General features: G+C 46.7%; 1 protein-coding gene across 3 annotated transcripts in view; it reads left to right on the top strand.

Moving 5' to 3' along the window:
• Positions 1-684: 684 nt before the first annotated feature.
• The window catches only part of Adhfe1 (alcohol dehydrogenase iron containing 1), a 34,035-nt gene continuing 7,779 nt past the window's right edge, over positions 685-26,940 (top strand). Inside the window, exons 1-13 of one of the 3 annotated variants that reach the window (XM_036177935.1) lie at positions 3,500-3,613; positions 7,224-7,261; positions 9,067-9,113; positions 10,289-10,342; positions 10,453-10,607; positions 10,756-10,952; positions 12,618-12,695; positions 14,328-14,433; positions 17,567-17,719; positions 19,093-19,191; positions 22,233-22,311; positions 22,548-22,644; positions 25,696-25,853. In XM_036177935.1, the coding sequence (XP_036033828.1) occupies positions 3,555-3,613; positions 7,224-7,261; positions 9,067-9,113; positions 10,289-10,342; positions 10,453-10,607; positions 10,756-10,952; positions 12,618-12,695; positions 14,328-14,433; positions 17,567-17,719; positions 19,093-19,191; positions 22,233-22,311; positions 22,548-22,644; positions 25,696-25,853 (1,320 nt within the window). In that variant the 5' untranslated portion in view covers positions 3,500-3,554. Of the gene's footprint in view, positions 1,867-3,499; positions 3,614-7,223; positions 7,262-9,066; positions 9,114-10,288; positions 10,343-10,452; positions 10,608-10,755; positions 10,953-12,617; positions 12,696-14,327; positions 14,434-17,566; positions 17,720-19,092; positions 19,192-22,232; positions 22,312-22,547; positions 22,645-25,695; positions 25,854-26,940 lie in introns of those variants that run through there. The other 2 variants (XM_036177936.1, XM_036177937.1) reach the window with 2 other exon arrangements.

The following is a 26,940-nucleotide window of genomic DNA, read 5'->3' as shown; positions in this document are numbered from 1 at the left end:
TGGATACGAAGTACTAGTAGAGACTCCATCTTTCATGATTTTTTCAGGCCTAAATAAATATCCTAAGATCAAACAGTAGCAACAGCCAGAACCGGAGCCCGGGCCATGAAACCTGCAAAGTTCAGCGTCCTGCCCAGAGAAGAGTCCTCAGCAACCTGGGGTCGTGGACGCTCGCACGACTGAGCACAGCCTAACTGCCAGCCCTGCTAAATCACAAAACAATCTTCTGCACCTGCCTTGCAGTATATCCGTGGGATCTGTCTCCGCTCACACCTTGAACACAGAGAACGGATCCGCTCACATCTGAGACACAGAGAAAGGGTAATAACTCTGGGGAGAGAAACGGTCTCGCCCCAGGAAGAGTTGATTAGTCAAACACCTTTGGAATACGTTTATCGGCAGACAGCGTTTAACACGCTCGATTACGAAGCTATGATTCCTGCAACCCTAGGAGTTTGAGCAGCCCGCGTCCTACAGCGACCGGCCCCCTGCCCCGCAGCATGCTGGGAAACGTAGTCCCAGCCAGGCCCAGAGCCCATTCGTCTTCAAGCAACGAACCCCCCCAGCGCCAGAACGGTCCACATCCGGTTACCCATCAGCTCTCCAATGCCGCCCCCTGCCGGCCTTTTCCTAGCAGCCCAACTGTGAGCCGGTTCCGGGTAACCCGGAAGTGAACATTGATCTTCCGGATTACGAGTCCGGACGTCCGCACGTGGTTGCCGGCTGCTTGGGTGCTGCTGTAGTGGAGTAACTTTCCGCTGCTGCCCCAAGTCAGGAGTCGGGGAGCCATGGAAGGCCAGAGCGTGGAGGAGCTGCTGGCCAAGGCGGAGCAGGAGGAGGCGGAGAAGCTGCAGCGCATCACGGTGCACAAGGAGCTGGAGCTGGAGTTCGACCTGGGCAACCTGCTGGCTTCGGACCGCAACCCCCCGACGGTGCTGCGCCAGGCCGGGCCCTCGCCCGAGGCCGAGCTGCGGGCCCTGGCGCGGGACAACACGCAGCTGCTCATCAACCAGCTGTGGCAGCTGCCGACCGAGCGCGTGGAGGAGGCGGTGGTGGCGCGCTTGCCGGAGCCCGCCACGCGCCTGCCCCGCGAGAAGCCGCTGCCCCGGCCGCGGCCGCTCACCCGCTGGCAGCAGTTCGCGCGCCTGAAGGGCATCCGTCCCAAGAAGAAGACCAACCTCGTGTGGGACGAGGTGAGCGGCCAGTGGCGGCGCCGCTGGGGCTACAAGCGAGCCCGGGACGACACCAAGGAATGGCTGATCGAGGTGCCTGGGGGCGCCGACCCCATGGAAGACCAGTTCGCCAAGCGGATTCAGGCCAAGAAGGAGCGCGTGGCCAAGAACGAGCTGAACCGGCTGCGGAACCTGGCCCGGGCGCACAAGGCGCAGGTGCCCAGCTCAGCCGGCCTGCACCCCACGGGACACCAGAGTAAGGAGGAGCTGGGTCGCGCCATGCAAGTGGCCAAGGTCTCCACCGCTTCGGTGGGGCGCTTCCAGGAGCGCCTCCCCAAGGAGAAGGCGCCCCGGGGCACCGGCAAGAAGAGGAAGTTTCAGCCCCTCTTTGGGGACTTTGCAGCCGAGAGGAAGAGCCAGCTGGAGCTGCTTCGAGTCATGAACAGCAAGAAGCCTCAGCTGGACGTGACGAGGGCCACCAACAAGCAGATGAGGGAGGAGGACCAAGAAGAGGCCGCCAAGAGGAGGAAAATGGGCCAGAAGGGCAAGAGAAAGGGGGGCCGGCAGGGACCTTCGAGCAAGAGAAAAGCTGGACCGCCGGGCCAGGGAGAGAGGAGGAAAGGAGGCTTGGGAGGCAAGAAGCATTCCAGGCCTCCCGCTTTCGGTGGCAAGAAGAAAGGAGTGCCGCACCAAGGTGGGAAGAGGAGGAAGTAGTGTTCTCCCCACTGGACGTGTTCTGCAAAGCGAGGACTGTCTGAACTAAGGGTTAAGTTGTGCGCACTGCAGGCTGGGGCAGGGGTGGAATAATCTTTTCCCCCACGACAGAGACATTGGCTGGAAATTAAGGGCATATTTTGAGAACATGAGAATTAGAGAAATAATATGGTCAGAATCAGGAGTAAGTTAACCGCCGGCTTTTTTATCTTGACTTTGGATACTCGGTAAGAGTTGCTCAGATTTCTGGGGCATAGTAGATTGGTGTCAACATTTTTGCATTATTTTTGTAACAGAGCTTGTGTATTTATCGAAGCAGGGAGAATGGGAAAAACCAAGTCTTCCTGAGGTTTACAAGTGTTGTAAAGGTTACTTAATAAAAGCATGTCGGTGCCTGGCGTCCCTTTTAACTTTATTGTCCGTGGATGTTGTGCATGAAGCCGCTGACCTGGGTGCCGATGTAGCCAGCGTGTGCTGGAAAAACACGAAGTAGTTGCAGTGGTTACAGGGAGGCCGCTTGTATTCTTTGGCGGGAACTGTAGTATTAAAAGCATGGTACACTGATGTTTGTGAAGGTGGTGTGTTTGGCCAAATGAACGTGTTGCTTTACATGGTAATTTGGAACCATAGTAAATAATGGTAATTAACCTTGTTACTCCAGAAAGTACTTGTCATTTTGTTTATCACCCGTGGTTTTTGTTTAATTGACTTGGATTTTAGTTTTTAGCCTGTGCTGGCCTGGAATTCACTGTGTGGCCTGGGCTGACATGGAACTTAAGGCCTTGTGGTTCTGCCCCTCAAGTGCTGATATCATAAATGATCAGGCACACACAGCAGGAGATTTTATGGTTATTGCTGTCCTGGGCATTTTCCATTATCAGTGTCTTATTTTGATCTTAATAAACTTATCTTTGCATAAATATCTCCTGAAAATTATTAATAGTAAATCCAGGATTGAGGGAGGGGTGTTTTCTATAAACCGAGTGGCCACCGAGGGTCAAACTCAGGGCTTTGTACTTGCTAGGCAAGCGCTCTACCACTGAGCTAAATCCCCAACCCCCACCCTGCTCTTTTTATCTATCAGTCGACAGAAAGTTTGGAACTGGAAGCTGGGCTATAGGTACTTTTTTATGTTAAATATTTATAGGGTTACTTTAGAAAATGCAAGGAAAGCTCAAATCATTTCATAATGAGAATACTCAAGTTGTAACTGGCTTTGGATAATGTTCTAGTTAAGTTCATTGGACTTGGCCCTCTTTAGAGAAGCCTTCCTCTGGTGCTGGGAAGATGAGGCCCTGCTGAGCCCTGCTGGTTCATAGTTCTAAGTATTCATCTTGAGAACTTTCTCAGAACCAAAACTGTTCACAGAGAATGTAACTTTCAAAGACTTGCTTTGATAGGTCGGTTGTAGGCTTTTTTTGTTTTGTTTTGTTTTGTTTTCTTTTGTTTTTGAGACACAGTTCTGGTTTTAAAGTGTACACAAGACCCTGTGGAGTCTTGAGTTGGCTGCTGGGCAGTTGTACTGGTTCTGATTCCTGGAAAACGGGCCAAAGCTGGGTCAGGTGACCTTGCAGAGCCAGTCAGAGACAGATGTTTGCCTGTTGGTGTCCAGCCGCCAGGATTGGCCACCAGTGGGGGTGGAGCAGGCAGAGGCCAAGGAGACCTGCCATGGCTGCAGCCGCACGCGCCCGGGTCACACACTTGCTGAGGCACCTGCAAAGCAGAGCGTGAGTACAGGCTGCGCCAAGGATGCCACAGAGCTTGGCAACCCATGTGTGCGCCCATCCGGGCAGGCAGTTGGAATCCGAATACTTGCAGAGTTCAGGAAAGCAGCACCCACCCAGTATGCTCTGGGCTGGGCAGGGCCTGAAACCATGGTAGGACGGGATGGAACAGTGTGGACAGTGGCCCAGCTAGCGTTAAAGAAACATTCCCACAGTGTGACAGGCGAGGAGAACTTGGCCTTCTGGCTGAGACAGTTAAGGTATCAAAGCAAGGCGTGTGTACTGGATCTGTGTGCAGAGGCCGCTCCTCTCTGAGAATACAACGGAAGGCTGGAAAGCACAGGCTACTTAGGGATCTCGTTAAGGCCACAGACACCTGTAGCTTGTCTCAGCAGTTGAGCTCCCAAAGGGAGAAGACCACAAGTAGTTACCCTCCCTGACCTGATCCCTTCCACCAGAAAGGCTGAGTATGAGTAAGAAAGTCCACAGTCTTGGGAGACACAGGTCTGAGCTGACTAGTGGAGACGGGAAAGGAGAGGGAAGAGCCACACCAGAGAGGGACGGTTGTAGTTCCAGGGCCCAAAAGTGGGGTGTGAGCCTGCCTTCCTGGGAGGCAGTAAGGACTGAGACGAAAGGAAAACAGCTGGTGCATACTAGGTAGCATACACTGCACATGAACTATTGGTAGCAGAAATAAGCTTTCTGGTAACTCCGGCATACTAAACACTAGCATAAGAATAAAACATGAAAATCATGTGTTCAGTGCCCCAATGGCACAGCCATAGGTTGAACTTTGGCTTTGTAATCCTTGTTCCCCGGCCTGTGGTAAAATGGTAAGTTATGTTCTGTGAATAACAGAAAGCTACTAAAGCCGCATGCCTCGCTTATCAAGGTGCCTGGTGATACAATAATCCCATGGCCAAATAAATGTGGGGAGCTACTTCATGCATTGACATCTATGTTGATATGTAAAGTGCTTTGAGGAGTCCTGTAATAGGAATAAGTACATTCTTTTGTGTAAACCTGTGCATTCATACTGAAGAAGAAGAAGAAGAAGGAGAAGAAACCATATCCCTTAGAACCAATGTCACCCAGAACGTGTTTGGAACAACCACACGGGATGCAGTTAGGTCAGCACACTGATGCCAGTAGGAAATGGAGTGGAAAAGGAAGTGGGGAATGAGTTTTGAAGCAGTTGGTCTTATGTATATGGGTGTCTTGCCTGCCTAGTTGTGTGTCTGCATCTCATGTGCCTGGAGAGGATAAAGAGGGCATTTGATTCCCTGGACCTGACGTTGCAGAGGGTTGTGAGCCACCTTGTGGGTGCTGGGAATCAAACCCAGTCCTCTGGAAGTGCAGCCCATCAGGCCACAGAGAAAGGGTTCCTCCCTGGGGCCTCAAGACAACTCCAGATCTGAGGAGAGAACACACTTGTCTAGAATAAAAGAGATGGGAAGAAAAAGAAAGTGGCTTCCAAGCAGAGAGAAAACTAGGGCCAAGTTCCTGATGTGGGAGGGCGGGAGCGAGCTAAGTTTGAGAAAGGAGAGATGGCTCGTTTTCTCAGGAGCTATAACCCAGAGCTGAGCAAGCCAAGAGATGAGGAGAAAGCCAGAGATGAGGAGCCAAGTGGGCAGGGCTGGGTCTGCACTTTATTTGCCCCGTAAGCGGCTTTGAAGGAATGGGGTCATTGGGAAACACCCCACCCTGACCACACTGGGGTCTAGAGCTACAGAGGTGCAGCCCAGAAGCCACTTTGGAAACTAGTGAACATCTAAGTGAGAAATGACAGTGAAGCAGACCGTGGTGAAGGCTGAGAGGCGAGTGGAGGACTGTCGGGGGCCTTGGTACGTGAGAGTGTAAAGCTCAAGGGAGAAAGAAGGGTCAGATGGTTGAAGGCAGCCGTGGGGCGAACGGACTGTGTAAGGGGTGGCAGAGTGAGGAAGGAGCAGAAGGGACTGCCCAGGTCACCGAAGTGACAGAGCAGGGGATCTTGGAACCCAAAGAAAGTGCGGCCCGCCCGCTGGGATCCTCTGGAAGAGCTGTACATGCTCTTAACCAATGAGCCATCTCTCTGCCCTTCCATTTAAACCTATACCCTATATCAGGATCCTGGATGATGAATCGGGGGAGGGGGGTGTCACTGGAGACCCCTTCCCAGTGCTGCCCCGTTGAATAAATCTCTCTCTGCCTTTGACTTTCTTGACTCTTTCATTGGCCTATTGAGGACAAGCAACTGAGCCTGGTTAACTGCCTGAGCTCACACTCCTATGTGAAAGGCTCCAGTAACAAAGTAAGGATCCACGCTAGGAGCTCTGACTTGATTTCAGGGACCAAGGAGTGTGCTGGACGGAAGGAAACAGCCTGTAAATGTGGGCCGGGGGAGAACCAAAGGATGAGCAAGCCTGGGGGTTTCAGACACGAATCTCTTGATAGGATAGGAAGGACAGTGAGGAGGGAGCTGAGGAAATCAGTCAACACAGGTGGGCAACCTCAGAAGCGGACCAAGCAGGAACCTCCGCCAAGGGTTACATGGGAGTCCGTTAGTATTAGAACTTAAAATACCACGAAGAACGCTAAGAGGCAGCCATGTCCCCAGCACTGATTTCCTGTGTCTTTCTTCCCTTTGCTTCTCTTGTCCTTAAAAGGTTGAATGCAGGAAAGAGCTAGCTGTGAGCTGGGCCTGGGCCTGGCCCGCTCTCCTGCCCCCTGCAGGAAGCAGGTGGCCACTAGGTGGCAGCCTTGCTTTATGATTTGTCTTGACCTCAGCAAGTTCTGCAATCCTGAGAGCCGCGGAAGTGACCACCCTTTTCCTCCCCTACCTTTTCCCTCCTCGGGTGGTTTGACGCCAGATTTGAATTTTGGCGCGGTGGGGAGGAGGCTATGCAGTCAAGTATTTGCCGACACCCCGCTGTGGCAAGGTTCTCTGAGCCGTAAAGAGAAACATGAATAGGAGAAATTGAAGCCAGAAGGAGGGACTGTCCAGGAAGTAGCGGATGTGGCAGGGAAGGAAGAGAAATCTCCAGAAAAGAACATGTGGAAAGTGCAGGGACGCAGGGCTCCAGGAAGGAGGATGTGCTAAGTGTGCGTGCTGTAGAGATGGGACCAGCTCACAGAGCCTGGGGGCTGCGATGGAGTGTGGGGTGTGAGTATCTGACCAGGGAAGCCAGTGGTCTGAGCGCTTCCGGGAGCTCCAGTGCAGAGGCAGCTTGAAGATAAACTGAACACCTTGAAGACACGAGAGGATCACGTAGAAAGTTCCCAGGGTTGAGAGCTGAGTGGGAAGAGCCTCGTGGCTCAGTCAAAGCCCCTGACCTGTCTTGGCTGCAGCCTCATGAATCCAGGACCCCATCAGTGTGTGCCGTCCGCATGCTTCCCAGAGATGCCTGCAGGCCTTGCTAGACATCACAAGGACTGTCTGGGCTGACAAGACCGCGGTGGGCTGGCGTTTGTCTCCGGTGTTATCTTGAGTTTGGAGTTTCTGTTGCCTCTGTTCGCTGCTCTGCCAGCTGCGACCCGTTCAGTCTCGGGACTAGAATGCAGTGTGAGAGTACTTTAAGGCTTTCACTTTTGGTTTCCGGTTCCTATTTATGTTTCCCTTGTTTCTTTTCCCTAGATGCCAGTGCCCAACACATTCTCATACTTACTCCCAAGGTAACGCATCCTGAGTTACTTCATCAGCCTGTTTTGCTTCCTTTCACTAGCATGGGCAGTACATTTGGGTCAAGTGCGGAAAGGGGAAATCAAGGCACATGGGGGTGGGCTGGTGAAGATAGCTTCTCTCACTGTGAAACTGGTCCACACAAGCTCCAAGTGCGCCACATTCGCTATGTGCACGATATTTCATGCTATTTTATGCTTTCAATTTAAAATACAGTGTTTTTCCAAACTGAAAACACACTTGTGATACTTTAAGAATGTTTAAGTTCTTCAGGAGGGGATTTAGCTCAGTGGTAGAGTGCTTGCCTAGCAAGCGCAAGGCCCTGGGTTCGATCCTCAGCTTCAAAAAAAAAAAAAAGTTCTTCAGGAACAAGGCTTTTGGGTTAAAAGACAACTCTAAAAGCTAAAGTAAGGTGATTGCTAGAAGAAAAAAAATCTGGCCCATATCCATTTTAAAACTAATCTATTTCTTAACAGTTAAAAATAATAACAAGCCGGGCGGTGGTGGCGCACACCTGTAATCCCAGCACTCAGGAGGCAGAGGCAGGTGGATCTCTATGAGTTCAAGGCCAGCCTGGTCTACAGAGCTAGTCCAGAACAGGCTCCAAAGCTACAGAGAAACCCTGTCTCAAAAAAACAAAACAAACAAAAAAAAAAGTTTAAAAAATAGTAACAAAAGTGTTCAGCTCCCACCACCTTAATCCTTATCAGACCCTGTGGTCCCTAATAGTTCATGGTAGCTTCAGCCTGTCCCCAGGGTGACACATGATTTATTGACATATGAATTATGAATTTTCGTCTTGGAAGGAGGTAAGCTATGAACAGAGAAGCAAGGAAAGAGGTCAGCCATGCACGCTCCTGAGCAGAGGGTGCAGCAGGCCTGATGGGAGGTGTAAGAGAGAGGTCAGAGACCAAGGCCTTTTCCTGCTTCCTAAGAAGTCCCCCACAAACCCCCGGGGCAGATGGGCCTCTAACCACCAGCCATGAAGTGGAACCAGCCTTTAAGGCCCTTGGGAAATCAGGCAGAATTTTCTTTTGTGCTAAACTTTTTGTCTTTTTTCTGCTTGGGGAATGGCTTAGAAAGAACTCCAGCGTACTGCTTGACCTAAACTTCAGCCGCAGAAGCAGAAACACTAGTAGCAAGGATGTCTGCAGAGCCTTAGAGGAGTCATAGAAAGCTGGCTTTGCATAGGGTGATGCCTTTGCCCTCGGGGAACAACATGGCAGTGGTGTCGTCTAGTTCAGGTCTGTTAACAGCAAAAACTGGTGGGGCACAGATGCGGTTGACTTCCCTTGATCTTGTGGCTGACCAGAACTGACTGTAGATAAGTAGATTAAAAGGAAAGATAAGCATCCAGGAAGGTGTTTCAGTGATGAGGACATTTAACCACGGAAGCCCGGTGACCTGAGCTGGAGCCCCAGAATTGGCATGGACGTGGATCAACTCCACAAAATTGCCCTCTGACCTCCACATGCTTGCTGTCATACACACCGCTGCCGTACACACAGTCACCATGCACACACAACAATAACTTTTTTAAATATTACATTTATTGATGGCCCCCTATTGCCCCCAAATAACAACTAGCTTTATGCAGAGATTTTAGAAATCGGTTTTCAGTACTTTTTTGTAAATATTGATCTATATTTTATGTACAACCATGAAATGCCAAAAAGGTGTGCTTTGAGGGAAGGTTTTAGGAAGATGTTTATGTTCACTGCTGGATTCTATTACCAAAAAGACTATTATTTGGGATATTTGTTGATGCATGCTCTGATGTTACCCTCTGCACTTTCAGCCCCTGGACTCCCACCTTCTGGAAAGACAACAGAATATGCATTTGAGGTAGATTTCATTGGCTCATTCTTTCTTTTATGGGTGGCGCACAGTATTTGCTGACACGTTGGTGTTTCGTTTGAAATCTGTTGTTGACTGGTGTTCTGCAGGCTCATTCCCATCAGGCACCGGGCAGCAATGTGCACAATAGTGGAATGTATGTAGTCTGGAAACAGGAAGAATGTTTAAGACACTGTCTTTTATGTAGCTGTTAAATTATGACAAACTCCCAGTTCGGCAGACTGAATTCTTATGCTGTATATTGAGTCTCTGAAAATTTGCCCCGGGCCTTACTTAACAAAAGAAGTCATCTTTTGGAATAAGAGTAGAGTGCCATACTAATTACATAATTACATTAATTACTTTAATTGTTTGTTTAACTCCCTGCCCCTCCTAGTTTAGAGTGAGAAATTAGAAGTTCATTGGAGGGGGGGAGGGCTGACAGCCCAAGTCACTTCTGAAGGCCCAGCCTCCACTCAGCCCCCCATGATTGCTGAGACTTGAAAAATGTGTGGCGGTTTCTAGACCATTTGAGAGTGATGGAGATCCAGGTGACCCTCCTGGATTGTTTAAATCCCCATTTTAAAGAGTTTTTAACCTTTTTTTTTTTTTAAGAAAGAAAAGAAATCTGAACATATCATGAATCAAGCAAACCATGGCTGTTTCGTTTCATTCTTTAACTGAAAAGTGGCCTGTGTGCGTTAGTGAAAAGCTCTGCTGTTGTGTGTAAACTCAGAAGCCCGTGCCTCTCTGGTTTCACTGGAGTCCAGCAGGAGGCCTTCAACAGAGCATCTCAGTGGTGTTGGTGGGCGGGAGGCTACGGGGATGTGTCCAGATGATATACACAAGGGCTGGATAAATAAAGGGGTAAAGGCTGAGGAACAGACAGTTAAATTGGAAAGTAAGAACTTTGAGAGTTAATTTCGATGTGGGTGTTCAGGAAGACAGACTGACAGCTGAAAAAACAATGGGAGTTTATTGGGTATTGGGGAAAGACAAATGCACAATTCCTGTACATCTGGAGCCAAGGTTTGCTCAAAGAAGCGGGGAGCCAGGAGGTGGGAGAGCTAGAGGCCGGTGCTGCAGAGCATGTAATCGATTCTCTAAACACCGAGGCATCAGCTCTGGTTTTCAGAGATACACTGGCCAACTCTAATCCACCTGAATCTCTCTTCTCTTTTCAGATGGCTGTTTCAAACATTAGATATGGAGCAGGGGTTACAAAGGAAGTGGGCATGGCAAGTATTTGAGGCGTCTGCAGCCTCCAAGCATCGTGTCTTGTCAACACGAGCATTAATGGACAACAATCGAATTGTAGTCAATAACACTGAGTTCATTTTTATTATAGGATCTGCAGAATATGGGAGCTAAGAATGTTTGCTTGATGACAGACAAGAACCTCTCCCAGCTCCCTCCTGTACAAATAGTTATGGATTCCCTAGTGAAGAATGGCATCAGCTTTCAGGTTTATGATGACGTGAGGGTGGAGCCCACAGACAGAAGGTGAGGTCTTAGTGTGCTTGACAGTTACTTAAGCAGAAGCCAACAAAAATGGCTGCCATCAGAAATTTGTCCCAGGCCTTCTTTAACCACATGACAGTGTATTTTTTTAAAATATAGCATAATGCTCTTTTGTTTTCTGTTCTCTAAGCTTCATGGATGCGATTGAATTTGCCAAAAAGGGAGCCTTTGATGCCTATGTGGCTGTGGGTGGGGGCTCCACCATGGACACCTGTAAAGCTGCCAATCTGTATGCATCCAGCCCGGACTCTGAGTTCCTGGATTATGTCAATGCCCCCATTGGGAAGGGGAAGCCAGTGACTGTGCCTCTGAAACCTCTGATTGCAGGTAAACACTCCGCTCATTTGCTTCATTTTACAACTGGCAAAAAAAAAAAAAAAAGAAGGCCTTGGGCCTTGGGTGCTATGCTGCTCTGCGGGCTATTCGTTTCCAAGTCTACGTTTCCAGAACCTCTGCTTTGTTCATTTCAAACCAATGCATTAACTAGAGAACAGAGCAGGCATCCGTCAAGCGACAGTTTGGGTCAGTGGGGGGAAGCTTACAGTGTCAGGCCGTGGGGGAGGAAGGATCCTGGTTGACACTTGGTAGGTCCCTCTGTCCCCAGACCCATCTGCTTGGTCTCATCTCCCAGACACCGCGGAGCTTGGGGAGAACAATTGGTGTTTTCTCTCAAGGACTCAATCAAGCCTTCCTTCCACACAATGGCTCTCCAGCTGACCTGGAGCTTTGTGTCTTCCCTGGGACATGTGGCCAGCATGCGCATGTGCCCAGTGCACAAATCCATATCCCAAGTATCTTGAGTGTTCCACAGGGGGGCCTTGGGATGTTCTAGACTTTTCTTCCCTCTCCTTTCTACAGCCGTTAGGGCACTGATCACAGAAGTTCTGCTGTTCAAACACAGTAACCAGGAACAAGGGAATGGTTAGGTTTCCTCCCTGCTCTCCCTTCTGCCCCAGGGTAAACAGCCCCGAAAGGGACTTGAAGGGTCCATGGCAGATGAGCTGCTGTGACATAAATGAGGAATCAGCAGGGAGCAGCGTAATTGGAGTCTGGCAAATGGAAGGCGCTGGTGAAACCGAGTTGGCGTCACACAGAGAGGTGATTAGTAAAGTTTAGAAACTTGACAGAGCTACAAAACCACAGGGCCCAGCGAAAGCAACCCGCCCCTGTGCCTGGTGCCAAGAGGGAATAAAGATGTCTTTTAGAGACAGGATGTGTGAGCGCTCCAGCCAGAGGTGCTGGGCAGCTCAATCTCTGGCTCTGGAGAACCCAGCTTCCAGAGCTCCTCGCTGTTAGTATGGCACGGATTTCCCACACAGGTATGATTAACATACACATGTTAATACTGACATAGATATCATACATGCATGTTGCAACAGAGATCATATGTTTAACACAGTTTCATGTTAGTGCAACATAGGCAACATATGTGTAAAACCTGTTTGCACAGATACAGGCAGCATGCATGTTAAATATGCATGCATGTTAACCATACATGTATATCACTTTATTATATGTTCAATATAAATTCACAAAACACATTTGTACATATATAGATAGTATGCATATTAAACACACATGCATGTTAACCATACATACATGTTAATGAAGCCATTTTATGTTAACAGATGTAGAAGCCATGTAAATGTTAAACGAACCACATGTTAATACAGACAGATAGGATATACATTAAGCATGCACATACACTCAAACATCATAATGTATGTTAAACATATACGCAAGCACAGATACAGACTGCAGACATGCATGCTAATGTAGCCACAGATATAACATGCTGATGAGAACACACGTGTGTATTAAGGCATGGACATCACATAATTCCTTAGCATATATGTTATACAGATGTCAGACAAACAGTGAGGTCAGCAATGCTTCCTTTTCTGTCTTTGCTCCTGATTTCTGAGGTGGAATTAAGTATCTCTGCTGGCCTCTGTTCAGATTGCTTCTAATATTAATATTGTTTTGTTCAAGTTCCAACTACCTCGGGGACTGGCAGCGAGACTACAGGGGTTGCCATTTTTGACTACGAACAGTTGAAAGTAAAAACTGGTAAGAATTTTATTCATAATTCTCTCTCTCACCTTTCTACCTCACCCCCTTGTCTTTGGTGCCATTATTTAGAAATCAAGGAATTAAGGGAACTCAAACACATGTTGTCTCTTCCCAAGTGTATGTAAAAATAGGCTGGTAAGATGGTTGTTGATAATTACCTGAAAAGTCTATTAAAATGCCATGCATCTCTTTATATATACGTTTTTATTTATGTGTATGTGTAAATGTATTCCACTGCTGTGGGAATGCCTTTGGAGGCTGGAAGGTGTCAGATGCCCCAGAGCTGGAGTTACAGGCAGAAGGGAGCATCTTGACTGGGTGCTGGGAACCTGATTTAGGTCCTTTGAAAGAGCAATAATTGCTCTTAGCCGCTGAGTCATCTCGCCAGCCCTGAATCCATGAATTTTAATAGGCCATTCTGCCCATATCAGTGGTTGGATCTATGAGAAATGGGTATTCCACTCTGACATTTTTTAACATTTGAAATCAATGTATCAAAACATGATTTTGTACAATAAGATGCACACTTTTCAAGAGTCTACTTGGTGGGTTTTAACAAATACACATAGCCAATCATGGTTCTAGACATCCCCATACCACCACAAAGTTGCCTCAGGTTCCACCCCAGCCAGGCCCTACAGACCCATCCCCAGGTCACTTCTGTCCTGTTTTCTGTCGTCTAGTCATGTGGGGCTACCCCTGGACCCTTGGCTGCTGTGGTAGCAATGACCCTCTCCTTGAATTTGACTCAATATACTTCTTCCAGCCTTTTTAGTTTGTAGCAAACTAAGCTGACATTCAACTACACATTTAGAGTAACTTCTTCATTTTTATGAATTTCATGACCCTTGACATTGTTAACAAAAACAAAAACAAGCAATGTTTAAATTCAGCCTTACGGTTTTTAAAAGGCTTATGTACATATTATCTAATCGTATTCTTATAGCTTCAAGTATGGGTGTGTGTGTGTGTGTGTGTGTGTGTGTGTGTGTGTGTGTGTACACCTGTGTGAGGCATCATCTTGGGATAATTCTGAGAGGTTAAGTGACTTGTCCAGTGTCACGTGGCCAGGTGTAGATGGTCTGTGGTATACTAATAAACAGCGTTTTCTATTGAATAGGAGATAAGCCCTAGTTTGTAGTTCCTGTCAGTTTCTGTGTAGTCCATGGCCAGCAGTGTCCAACAGTGTCCGGTAGTGTCCAACAGTGTCTGGTAGTGTCCAGCATGCCCAGCAGTGTCCAGCATGGCCAGCAGTGTCTGGCAGTGTCCGGCAGTGTCCAGCATGGCCAGCAGTGTCCAGCAGTGTCCAGCATGGCCAGCAGTGTCCAGCATGCCCAGCAGTGTCCAGCAGGGCCAGCAGTGTCCAGTAGTGCCCAGCAGTGTCCAGCTGGGCCAGCAGTGTCCAGGAGCTGAAAAGGCTGCACAGACTGGCTGCTGGGACCAGGGAGGCCAGCCAGCACACCACTGAAAGCACAGGTTCTGGCCCCAGACCTCTTTCCATTGCTTCTTGCATCGCTGCATGAAAATGAGTCTTTTCTCATACTTTTGTTTTTCCATTTGTTGTCCTAAGGTTATTTCATTTTTCAGGGTGCCCACGCCTTTAATACATGAAAATTCCTTATGTTTTAGGCATCGCTTCACGAGCCATCAAACCCACCCTGGGACTAGTGGATCCTCTGCACACGCTCCACATGCCTTGCCAGGTGGTTGCCAACAGTGGCTTTGATGTCCTTTGGTAGGTACCAGTGCCACCTGGAGAGGCTTTCCAGGACTGGTCTGTGAACAGTATTTTGCCACCCAAGGGCCTGTGTACAGTCGGTGATAGGCCTTCACTGACTAGCACCGTATAGCACCTGTCATATTGACTGTCATTGTCCCTTTCTTAGATGGAAACGTTGACTATGTAGTCAAATTAGACAAAAGCCTACCCCCAACAGGCCACCCCACCCTAGACAACATCTGTGGCTATGGGGCACAGATAAAGGATCAGTTTAAGATGACATGGAGCACCTCCAGACTACACCACCTGTCTCTATGGCCACGCAAACTGGGGAAGGATTAGGGCTTCACCCAAGGGAGGTCAATAAAGGGGGCTAGTGTCTCCAGGGTGTAGGACCATCATGGGTGCTCTTGGTACCTCACGCATCCCCTCTGTAACATGGTGCAATGTGATACTCTCACTAATAGAAAAGGAGATTGGGTTTCCAGTGTTCAGGACCTTGCCCAGGCTCCCAGTAGGCTCCTGTGGTTTGGGCTGTGATGTTCCAAGATCACTTCTGTATATCTACCACAGATCCTGTCCTGAGCTAGGTCATCATCGCTGGTTTCCTGGAGGAGCACCCCAGGTTCTTCACTTTCAGGAAGTCTCAAACCCCCATAGTTCATCCACTGGTACAAGAACATTCTGCCACATTTTGTGTCCTTGAAATCAGAATACTTTTTAAATTTTGAGATAATGTCTCTCTATTTAGCCCTGGTTGTCCTAGAACTCACTATATAGACCACACTGACCTTGAACTCATGGAGATCTACCTGTCTCTGCCTCCCGAGTGCTGAGATTAAAGGTGTTCCTCACCACATCCAGCTGTCAGAGCATACCTTAACATCTGTACATGGTGTATATTTTTTTATCCCAGCAGTGTGTTTCAAAATACTGCGTCTTAACATCGGCATGTTATAATAATGTACTCGGTGGGACCTTTTTCAAAATGGTGGCATATGGAAGTCAGCGAAATGGGGCAGTTCTCTTAATCATCACGCACCACTGTTTCTCCTGCATCCACCTTGTCCTCAGGAGCAGGACTTGGTATAAACGCTCCTCTTCTCTCATCATGCCCACTCTCAGTAGATCTGGTTTCCCGTGCCCCTTGACTCTCTCACACCTGTCTGTCTTCTCAAGCTTCCTTGCTCCTCCTTGGTTCAAGTCGGTCTTGGCCCTTACTCAGATCGTTGCCGTAGCCTCCTTATGGGCTTCGCTAACTCCATTCCATCATCTTTCCATCTCTCTCACACACTCCCAGACTACAATGTGACCAGTTGTGGGTTGGGTCTGGAATGCCCCTCACGGGCTCGTGTGTTTAAACACTTGGTCCCCAGCTGGGGGTGCTGGTTTGAGAGATTATGCGACCTTGAGGAGGTGGAGCCTGGCTGGTGGCAATATGTCACTGGGGGCAGACCTTTGGGGGTTACAGCCTGGCTCTACATCTAGCCTGTGCTTGCTGTGGTCAACACACCAGACACTGCCCCCAGCCCTGATTTCACCTGGCTCTCCCCACCATGCCCTTCCTTTGCCTGTCTCCCCCACCGCCCTATGAGCTTGGTGAGGACAGGGCCGCCTTACTCTGGGCCCTGGTACTACCCCCAGGTACCAGGGCAGGTACTGACTGCTGTCAAATGAGCCAGAAGTGGCATTAGTCTGGTCTGTTCCTGACTGTGTTCTACTGCCTAGAAAAGTGTCTAACTACCCTGTTCAATATTATTAGAAATTTGATGAGATGTCTCCCAGCTGCTTAGAAATAACGGAAATAAAGTTACCCTCCCCAGAAAGTACATAAAGCTACCATGGCCCACCAGTGACCTCTAAGGGGATGCCTCAGACCCAGACCTCACTGTCTAAAGAGGGAAGACATCAGCCCTCCTTGTGGTAGCCAGCTTTCCATCACTCTGACAAAATATCTGGAATAACCTCCCTAAAAGGAGAGAAAGCTGGAGCTAGAGAGACGACTCTGTGGTTAAGAGCCCTGGCTGCTCTTCCAGAGGATCCAGGTTCCATTTCCAGCTCCCACATGGCATCTCACAACTGTCTGTAATTCCAGTTCCAGGGGATCCGATACCCTCACACCAACACAACAATGCACAGGAAAAAATAAAAATAAATAACTCATTTTAAAAATTGAAAAAAGGAGGAAAGCGTGGTTTGGGCTTGTGGTTAGAGATATCCACAGTCACTTGGCCGTACTGTTTCGAGTCTGTGGTGGCACACTGTATCATGGTGAGAACACATGGCAGTCAGAATACAAAGAGGGGCAAAGAGAGTCCGGGGTCCCGTTATCCCTTTCAATTCCAGGTGGCCTGATTTCCCTGTACTGGGCCTTACCTACTATAAAAGTTTTACCACTTCTCAACAGGGCCTTTGGCTAGGAACCTCTTTTCTTTAACACATGGCCCTTTGGGGGACATTTCAGATCCGACCACTAATGCTGCTCTGCACCCCCACTATGCACCGTTGATTCTTGCTCATCTCCTACAGTCCCAGTGGAGAACTACAAAACCACCATGTCCATCTACCAAGTGCATTTTTCCCTTAGTTTCTAATGATTCATCCAAAAGATGCCCTTCCTGCTTCTGGAGGAGAAGAGAGTGGACCCTCCATCTAACGCTGGGAATTATACTATGCAAAAAACATTTGTGTTCCACTGGGCCACTGTGCATCAATAACTAGATGGCTTTAGTTGTATCTGCAGCTGAGGCACAGGCCAGCAGGCGGGGGCAGCTCTGAAATATTCAAAGAGCCAACCTTGAGTTTAAGGCACATTAAAAATAGACTCCAATTTTTAAGGTCAAAAATTTAAAATGCCCGGGGGGGGGGGGGGGGGGGGGGGGGGGGGGTGGCCATTTTAATCCATTTAATCCCAGCACTTGGGAGGCAAAGGTAGGCAAATCTCTGAGTCTGAGGCCAGCCTGGTCTACAGAGTGAGCTCCAGGACAGCAGGGCTACACAGAGAAATCCTGTCTTGAAAAACCAAAACAAAAAAAAAAAAAAAAAAAAAAAAAAAAAAATTAAATCTAGTTATAATAATAAGCTTTGCAAGGGATGAAGCATGAGAAAAGCAATACTTATTCCGTGTATTTCAAACCTTTCTCTTCAGCCATGCTCTGGAGTCGTACACTGCCATTCCCTATAACATGCGGAGCCCCTGCCCTTCCAACCCCATCCAACGACCAGCCTACCAGGGCAGCAACCCAATCAGTGACATCTGGGCAGTCCATGCACTGCGCATCGTTGCCAAGTATCTGAAGAGGTATGTCACCCTGAGGGGAAAGAGATGGAACAGACAGTCATGAGCTGCCCTCTGGTGAAACCTGACATGTCTGATGCTGACACACTGAGGGGACATGGTGAAAAGGTCTGTTCACCAGGGCAGTCACTAGTGACCTCGGCAGGGATCTGAGGCCAGCCAGGTGAAAACTGGTCCCTCCAGTTCAAAAAGACAACAGTTTCAGACGATAGCTGAAGCTCCTAATATATAAAGGAGACAGATGAAATCAAAAGAAGTTTGCTCACCAAAGCCCCCAAATTAGCCAGACATGGTGGTACACACCTGTAACTCCAGAACTTAGAGGAGTCTGACACAGGAGGATTGCCATGAGTTTGAAGCCAGTCTGTGCTACACAGTACTAAACCAGCCAGGGCTACAAAGCCAGACTCGAGACAACAGCCACAGCAGTGAAGCCGGGATGAGGGAAAATGTCTTTGAGACTGAGCAGGAGTGAGAGCCACACAGGCATATGTTGGCTGTGTCATCTATACCCCAAAGGCACACGGAAGTCATCCATTGAGAGAGCTCGCATGAATTAGTCAAGAATAAAATGTAGCCACTCAGAAGACGACAGAAAAGACAGAAAATGTAAAAGGATCCCTGGGAGGTTTTAAAAGATTGAAGAACACAGTAGAAACTGGGTGTAGTAGCAACACCTAGAGTCCCGACTACCGGGGAGAGTGAGGCACAGGGTCACTCAAGTAGGAATTTGAGACTAGCCTGGGCAATAACAAGACCTCACATCTAAAAGCAAAAATTTAAATTAAGTATTTTTAAAGTTGACTAATCTTCACATCTTTTAAAGAATACAAATATACAAGTATACATATTTACAGCCATTATTTATGAAAGAACAAATAGGAACAGACTCCCGAAACAGCAAAAACAAAAAACATACAGTTCAATTTGGATCAATGTCTTGGAGAGGACGATGTCTAGGCTGGCTTGGCCCGCAGCTAGCCTAGGGTGACAGCTCTGGGTGCAGTCTGAGATGTGTTCACTCCGAGCCTGTTCACAACCATCAGGATCACTGACAGATGAGGAAGAGGGAGTCCCAGGTCACCTCCCTAGAGCAGCAGTCACAGCGCCAGGTCAGGGCTTTGCGTCCCTGGCACCTTCCTACCAGCCAAGGGGCTGACAGCCTATTTATTATGCCCGTGGTAAAACTGTTGACGAGAAAAATACGTTTGCCTTCAGTTTTCATTGAGAAGACAAGAAGCTGTTTTGAGTCACCTGCCTAATCTGTCTTCTTGCTGCGTGACGGCCCCTTCTCGTCTTTCCCTAAGGCAGCTCTTTATTCAGAAGAAAATGCCAATGGCGGTGTGTTGCGCTGTATTTATATAATTCATTCACAGGGCTGTCAGGAACCCTGATGACCTGGAAGCAAGGTCTAGTATGCACTTGGCAAGCGCTTTCGCTGGCATCGGCTTTGGAAATGCTGGTGTTCATCTGTGGTAAGTGACCATACAATTTATTTTCTTAACTTGAGGTACTGCTTCAATTTTTAATATAGATAATTCAGGACAAGTGGCAAGTTTTCAATATGCTATACACCAGAGAAATCTAAGGTTTCCCAAATATTTTCTTAATTTGAATTCAGTTTATCAAGTGATGGATTTCTTATAACAGCTTTAAAAATGCAATTCATATCCTATACAATCTGCTCATTTAAAACATATATAATTCAGTGGTTTCTAATCTCTGCACAAAGTCCTGCAACCTTTAGTTTTAGAACATTTTATTCCCCCCGTGAAAAAAACATCCCCACATCCTCAGCTACTGCTCACCAAAGCCCAAACCTCCCTCAAAGCTTAGAGACCACTGAGCAACTTTCCATCTCTGTGGAATTCCCCACTTGGGGCGTATCACAGACGTGAAAGCATGTGGTCCTCTCTATCCGCCATGCTTTATTTAGATACTGTTAGAACCTTACTTCACTTCTTTTTACCACCAAGTAATATTCTACTGTATGGAGATGCCACATTTTCTTTACTTTTTCAAGACAGAGTTTCTCTGTATAGTTCTGGTGTCCTGGAACTCATTCTGTAAACCAGGCTGTCCTCGAACTCACAGAGATCTTCCTGCCTCTGCCTCCTAACTGCTGGGATTAAAGGCGTGTGCCACCACTGCCTGGCTGGGATACTACAGTTTATCTGACTTGTTATCAGTTGGTGGACATTTGTTGCTATAAGTCATATTCTGTACAAGTTTTGGGTGCACATTTTTATTTCTCTTACTTGATACAAATGAATGGAATTTCTGGATCTATGGCAGTTTTGCATTAATTTTTTTAGTGCCTATACTTTTCATTCACACTAGCAGTGTATGCGGGTTCTCGTTGTTCTGTGTCTTGCTATATATTGTAATTTGTAAAATTTCAAATGCAGGATTTTTCCTTGCTCTCTCATATACAAAGGAGAGAGGGAGCAGTTGGAATCTTTGTTAATAGCCCTGCATTAATCTTTGACTGAAACTTTAGTGATATAGTGCTTTAAAATGGAAAAACAGAACACTGTAATTGAGTAGGAGTTTTGCCAGGGTGCCAGGCGGTGGTGATCATCAAGCTCTGTGTTATAGAAGCATGAATCTATTATACCCAAAGCAAGTATACGAAATGTACTAGAGCCCGAAAAGTTTATCTCCTTGGTCCACTGTTTCACTCTTAGGAATCTAAATAAATAAATATCCATTGATATGGGCAATGAATTTCTTTATAAGGATGTTCGCCTAAGTGTAATGGATAATTGAAATTTTGGGATACATGTTTGATTTTCAATAGTTAATACTTAACTAACATATAGTACATAATAAAATAATGTCATTAAGAATAGTATTTAAAGCAGGTTTATATAGGAAAATGTTTGCAAAGATTATTATATAACACCAGGCACAGAGGCTCATATTTGTAATCCTAGCACCTATGAGTATAGGCAGGAGGATTTTAAAGTCATCCTACATAGACATGTATATGGTCATCCATACATAGACAGGTCAGGATCAGCCTGGGCTACACAAGACTGTCTTAAAACAAACAAACAGAATATTAGCAAAAAAAGCAATGCACAAAGTTATATGCACAGGTGCACAGGGGCTGGAGAGAGGCTCAGCTGTTTGGAGATCAGCAGCTGCTCTTCCAAATGTCACAGGTTCAATTCTCAGCACCCACGTGGCAGTTTACTGCTATCTATAACTCCAGTTCCAGATGATCAAATGCTCTCTTCTGGCCTCCATGGGCACTGCAGGCAGTGGGTACGTAAATATACATGCAGGCAAAACATACAAAGTAAAAAATAAAGGAAGAAAAAATCTAGAAACTGTACATCCAATATGATTATAAATTAAATATATGCATAAAGTGACTAGAAGGAAAGATAATGTGAATAATTTTTATTTTGTACATAGAAAACTATTAAAAACAATTGAAATGTTAAGTATTGCTATAAAGTTGCCACTGAAAGCTACGTGAACCCTAACACTTCTTGAAAGCATACTAAGCAGTAATTTCCTGATTCTAAGAAAGTAAAGTATGTATTCAATCACTCAGAGAAGCAGGAGCTTCCAATTTATCTCATGTACAATGTCTGAGAACTTTTAGAAAAATAATCATGTAATCCATCAAAATATTTCTTATGAAATCTTTTGCTGAATAAGCATGCAATCCTCTAATGTTCATAGTCCATACTAAAAGAATGAGACCCTTTTGCTCATAATAAACATTTCACTTTTACCATATTAATTGTGAATATTACATATGAACTTGTTACAATATTTATATTCTGAACCATCTATTAAACTATAGTGTTTTCCTATTTGTTCACTAAAAGTCAAGAGAATATAAAGTTCCTATTTTCTGGCAAAAGCAAACCCACTGTGGGCTGGAGAATGAGTTTGGATCCCAGCACTCACATAAAAATCTAAACCTGGGCTTCCCCAGCTATCTATACCCCAGTACTGTGGGATGCGGAGTCTCTGAAGCTTGATGCTTCCAGCCTACCTCTAGGTTCAAAACCCTGTCTCAAGGGAATGAAGAAAAGAACCATAGAGCAGAAGGCCCAGCATCCTCTTTTGCCCTGTGCTCATGCACCATCTGCAAAGGTAAAATGCAGGCAAAGAAAAGTCAATTAAATAGAACTGGTTAACCGAGCTTCGTAGGGTAGACTAGTCCTTTATAATTCAGCACCATTAATATGCAACATTTGGAACAGTCTGTCAATTATTTGCAGAATGGATTGCTAGTGGATCCAGCGTGCACATTATCCAGTGCATACACCTCTCTGATCACTGGAGTCTGACCATTTCAGAGGTTTTTGTTAATGAATACACTAAACTTGGAGTACATCACAGTACATCCCTGCATCCAAGAAATGCATCATGTAGAACTCCGTGAGGTAACAATACAATACAGTCCAGAGACAAGAGGGGCATTCCCGTAACAATGTCCATGCTATTGATTTCTGGCATCTGTGTGTCAACAGATTTTTTTTTTCTCTTCCAGCCATGGCATGTCTTACCCAATTTCAGGTTTAGTGAAGACATATAAAGCCAAGGAATACAATGTGGATCACCCTCTGGTGGTAAAAAAAAAATCTAATAATAAATTACTCAACTAAATCTTATAATTGTCACACTTTCTACAAGTGTATTTTTAGTGGGGACGGGGCTGGGATGGAACTCAGGACCTTATGTATACTGGAAAGAACGGTACCACTAAACTGCACCCCAGCCCATACTGCAAGTTCTCAACTGTCTGAGGATTCTGGTCATATCTGGAGTATTAAGGAAGAAAGCTTTTCTGTCCATCTCTCCCCAGCCCCATGGCCTCTCTGTGGTACTCACATCTCCAGCAGTGTTCACCTTCACAGCTCAGATGTTTCCAGAGCGGCACCTGGAGACAGCAGAAATATTAGGTATGAGTCATTACTCACCAATCTGTGGCCCTCCAAGATGGAGTGTTGTAGTTGGCATTTTCTTTGGGCCGCCAAAGACATGGAGACTTATTAGTAATTATGAATGCTTGGCCTTAGCTTAGGCTTGTCCCACTAGCTCTTTTAATTTAATTTAACCTGTTTCTATTCATCTACATATTGCCTTGGGGATTTTTACCTTTCTTTCATTCTGTTATGTCCTACTTTCCTGTTTCTTCTGTGTCTTGCTGGCTGGTCCCTGGCATCTCCCTGTCATCTCCTTTTCTTTCTTCCTCAAGTCTCAATTCCTCCTCCTATTTACTCTCCCTGCCCAGAAGTTCCACCCATACCTCCTCCCTCACTATTGGTCCATTTAGCTTTTTATTAGACCAATTAGGTGCCTTGGGCAGGCAAGGTAAAACAGCAACACATCTTTACATAGTTAAACAAATGCAACACATCTTTACATAGTTAAACAAATGTAGCACATCTTTACATTGTTAAACAAATGTAACACATCTTTACATAGTTAAACAGATATTCCACAACAGAGTGTTTCCCAGGAACAAAAACAAAAGCTGTCACTTTGGAGCAGGCCAGGGATAAAATGCTAACAAGTGGCTTAAAGACCTGGGCAGCATTTAAATACCCTAATTTTAGGTTTCTAGGGATCTGTAATGAAATGGAACCTAATACTGATACTATTGCATCCTGATGCTATTTGCTCTTCTCTCACTGCCATAGAAAGTGTTGCTTGGCACGCAAGTAATGTCTTCACTGACTTTTGCTATGCTGAGTCATGGATAAAATGAATCAAGAAAGCAGCAGTTACCCCCAATCACAGAGATACTAAACAAGGAACAAAGCAATTCCAAATGAGCAATCTATTTGCCATACTGTCAAATAAGTAATCACTCTAATGAGATGCCCACTGTGCCTTTTGACTCTTACAGAAATAAAATTATATTCTAGATAGCCATAGTACAAGGTAAAAAAAAAAAACTTCATATTTTTCTGAAAAAGAGCTCTATTTTTAGGTGACTTGGAGAACTTGATTAACTTGTAGAACGACTTATTCCCCTACTTGTGTTTAGGGTGAGTGGGAAGAGAAAGGTCGCAATGAAAACTTGATTCTTCATTATGCCCTTGTAGCTTGAGCCGTTGGAAAGACTATTCCCAAGGAGGCAGGACCGCAGACACCCTCCCACAGGCTGCTGCCCTGGCCCTCCCTCTCACCCCCACTCCCCGCCCCCCCCAGCCCTTTTGTGTGCCCTGCGGCTCCAGGTGCTGTGCTGAGAATGTTAATGTCCAAGCCCAGGACTTGGAGCCAAACCCAGGCTTCAGTTTGCAGTGTGTACTGTGTGAGCACACTGGCAGATTTACCGGGGGCCTGTCCCTCTTTTCCCTTTAGGGACGGGAATGTGCAGTCACGAGGGATATTGCTGTGGCCTTTGTAAATATGAGGATGGTAAAATTTAAAGCGGGGGTGGGGGTGATCCCCAAACTGTAGGCTAGATCTACGGTAAATTGGGAAACCTGAGGGAATTTACAGGGAGTGTTCCAGGCAGCACAGACATTATGAGAAGGCAGATCCTCGGTTAAACAAAACTGGGTGAAGAACACGGCGGTTCTTCCTAATTGCTTAGGAATTTCAATATTACCCCATATTGCCAGTGAACGATGTTAATTCTCTATGAAAGCTTGGGTGTTTTTTTTTCCTTAGCTAGACCAATTCAGGTTCTTTCATATCATCCTTTTTTCCCTTAAAAACTGCTTCATAGGAAAGCATAGAAGTGAATACAGAGTGTTCAGTGGCAGCTATCCCAGAATCCTAAAACCATAACCCCATATCCTGTGTCACGCCTCTCACCTAATCCGCTCTCTGCCGCCTCTGGGTATTGCCGACCACAGCTCTTGCCTGGTTTACCTTTCATCCTGTTGCTCTCCATCTGGCCCTGTATCTGGTTCTGTTTACCCTTCCTGGATCTAAAGCTGTCCTGCCCCTCACAGAAGGAAGAGGCCTAGTCTGACTTGCACTGTGCTGCAGCGAGGAGCAGGCTGCCCTCCTTTGCCGGCATTCTGTTTCTGCATTATCCAGTGCTACCCTGTTTGCAGAGTGCGAGCCTTGTGGCCTGCACAGGTGTCCCGCTTAGCTAGCTGGGAGGCAGGGCAGGTGCTAAGGGGTGGGAAAGCTGTTCCTTTCCCCTGGGAGTTTCACACTCTCTGCCTAAGAACATGCCCTTCTACACTGATATCTCTGTTATTGTGTGTGCTATGAGTCATTAAACCTCTGTCCTTAAAAAATCTCCAAACCTCGGCTACCTCTTCACATAGTTATCTTCACAGGAAGCACTGTTCCCTGAGTCTTCACGTCTTTGCTCGGCTCAGCTCACACAGACATTTTCTAAGAGGAACATCCCCTATCCTTTGGCAACAAAGACCAAAAAAAAAAAAAAAAATTAAATTTTAGGTATAAAGAGGAAACCTTCCTTTTCCCAGTCACACGTAACAGAGTTTTGTCGTTGTATGTTCTTCCTTTTGGTGGTCAATATGTGGCGTTTGAACTCTACATCCTTGCCTCAAGCTGTTTGCAAAAGCCTCCTGTTTTTCTATGTTGCTGTTAGAAGACATTGACCTCGCACACCTCTAGATGTCAGTAAATACCAAGTCTTGAAAGCCTCATAAGCTGAGCCCCTACAAATTCGCCATCCCCACATCCTAGTGCCAGCCCTCTGTCTTTCCTGCCCTCTGTCACTCTGCTCCCCACCACACAGAAGGTGGACTGGGACAAATCAGAAGTCCCCTCAACTATGAGAGCTGAGTGCCCCAGGCAGCTCGTCTTAAAGAACTGTTGGCTCCTCAGCCTGGTTGCCAATGTGTCATCTGCGGTCTTGACCACTGACCACAGAGACATCCCAGGGAATCCTAGCATTGCCCCGGACCTCGGTATTAGGAGGTGGCATTAGGTACAATTCACATATTCAGTGATACTGTGACTGAGATACACCTGGAAGTTGCTTCCCTGTCTTCTTACGGACTGCACTTTTATTCTAGGAGCTGATATCCGCACTGCCAGGACCCAAGATGCCGGGCCTGTGTTGGCAGATACCCTCCGACAATTCCTGTTTGACCTAAATGTTGATGACGGTCTCTCTGCCCTCGGTTACTCCAAGAATGACATCCCTTCCCTGGTGAAAGGGACGCTGCCTCAGGTAAGATGCGCAGCCTGGCCTTCATGCCTGAGAAGCACAGAGCAAGAGGGGACCAACAAACACCCCGTGGCTGCTAGTGACCTTGCAACACCCCTCTCGGCCACTAGGGGACCCTCAGTACAAAAGTAGCCTGGCCCCTGTGCCTTTATGACCGTCCATGTGGCAAAAGTAAAAGGATCCTTTATGAAAAATCCAAGATGCAAACTGCCAAACTGACTTGATCTATGGGAATCCCTCCCTTCCCCACATTTCTGCTGTTTTGGGAGTTTCCTATAAGACAGTGCAAAGCCATTCCAAAAGGACCGCCGACGTAATTTTCCACTCTAGATCATCACAGATTCCTAATGTTCTGTAGAATACAAGCATAGCTCTTCAGCTGAAACTATTGCAAGTTTGTATTAGGGTCGTTTGAGGAAATTGTACATTTCATACACAGCTGTATCCCTCTGTATCTTATTTCATTTATTTAGATTTTGCTAAAAAAATGTAAACTAAATGACTCACATTTATAAAGTAGAGTCGTTATGGATATAAAACTCCCCCTCCCAAGAACCACATGAAGATGTGATCTCTGTTTGGACTTCTCTGGAGCTAGTACGCCAGACCAAATGGGCCAAGATCCTGATTCATTGCAGTGTACTCTAAAGTAGGGCGCTCAGATCCACAGCACTGAGTCAGTGGACGACACCATGTTTACACACCCAGTGTACCCCTGAGTCCTCCTAGAGGTAAATCAGGGAAGCAGGGATGGCCATAGGGCTGCTTTGTCCAATGGTAAGCATTCACAGATCCCCTCTGGCTAGAATATCTACCCATGTAGCACCCTACTTATCACAAGCAACGGTACCTTTTCCTCACCCCACTCCAGGAGAGCAAGGGCTCAACCTAGCCCTGTCTTCCCCACCCCATCACTGTCAATGACCTCACCATTTACAGAAGACATTTGTGTGGTTTGAGCTCCCAGGTTCCTATGTCCACAGAAACAATGAAGAGAACAGCAATGAGCAAAATAATCCAAGGCAACAGAGTGTAGGGAACCTAAGTAAACTGGAAACACACCCCATCTGACTAGATGAGCAACCTTTAG

This window comes from Onychomys torridus, chromosome 2, assembly GCF_903995425.1.
Source record: "Onychomys torridus chromosome 2, mOncTor1.1, whole genome shotgun sequence".
Lineage (NCBI taxonomy): Eukaryota > Metazoa > Chordata > Mammalia > Rodentia > Cricetidae > Onychomys > Onychomys torridus.
This window is presented reverse-complemented; position numbering and strand designations above follow the sequence as displayed.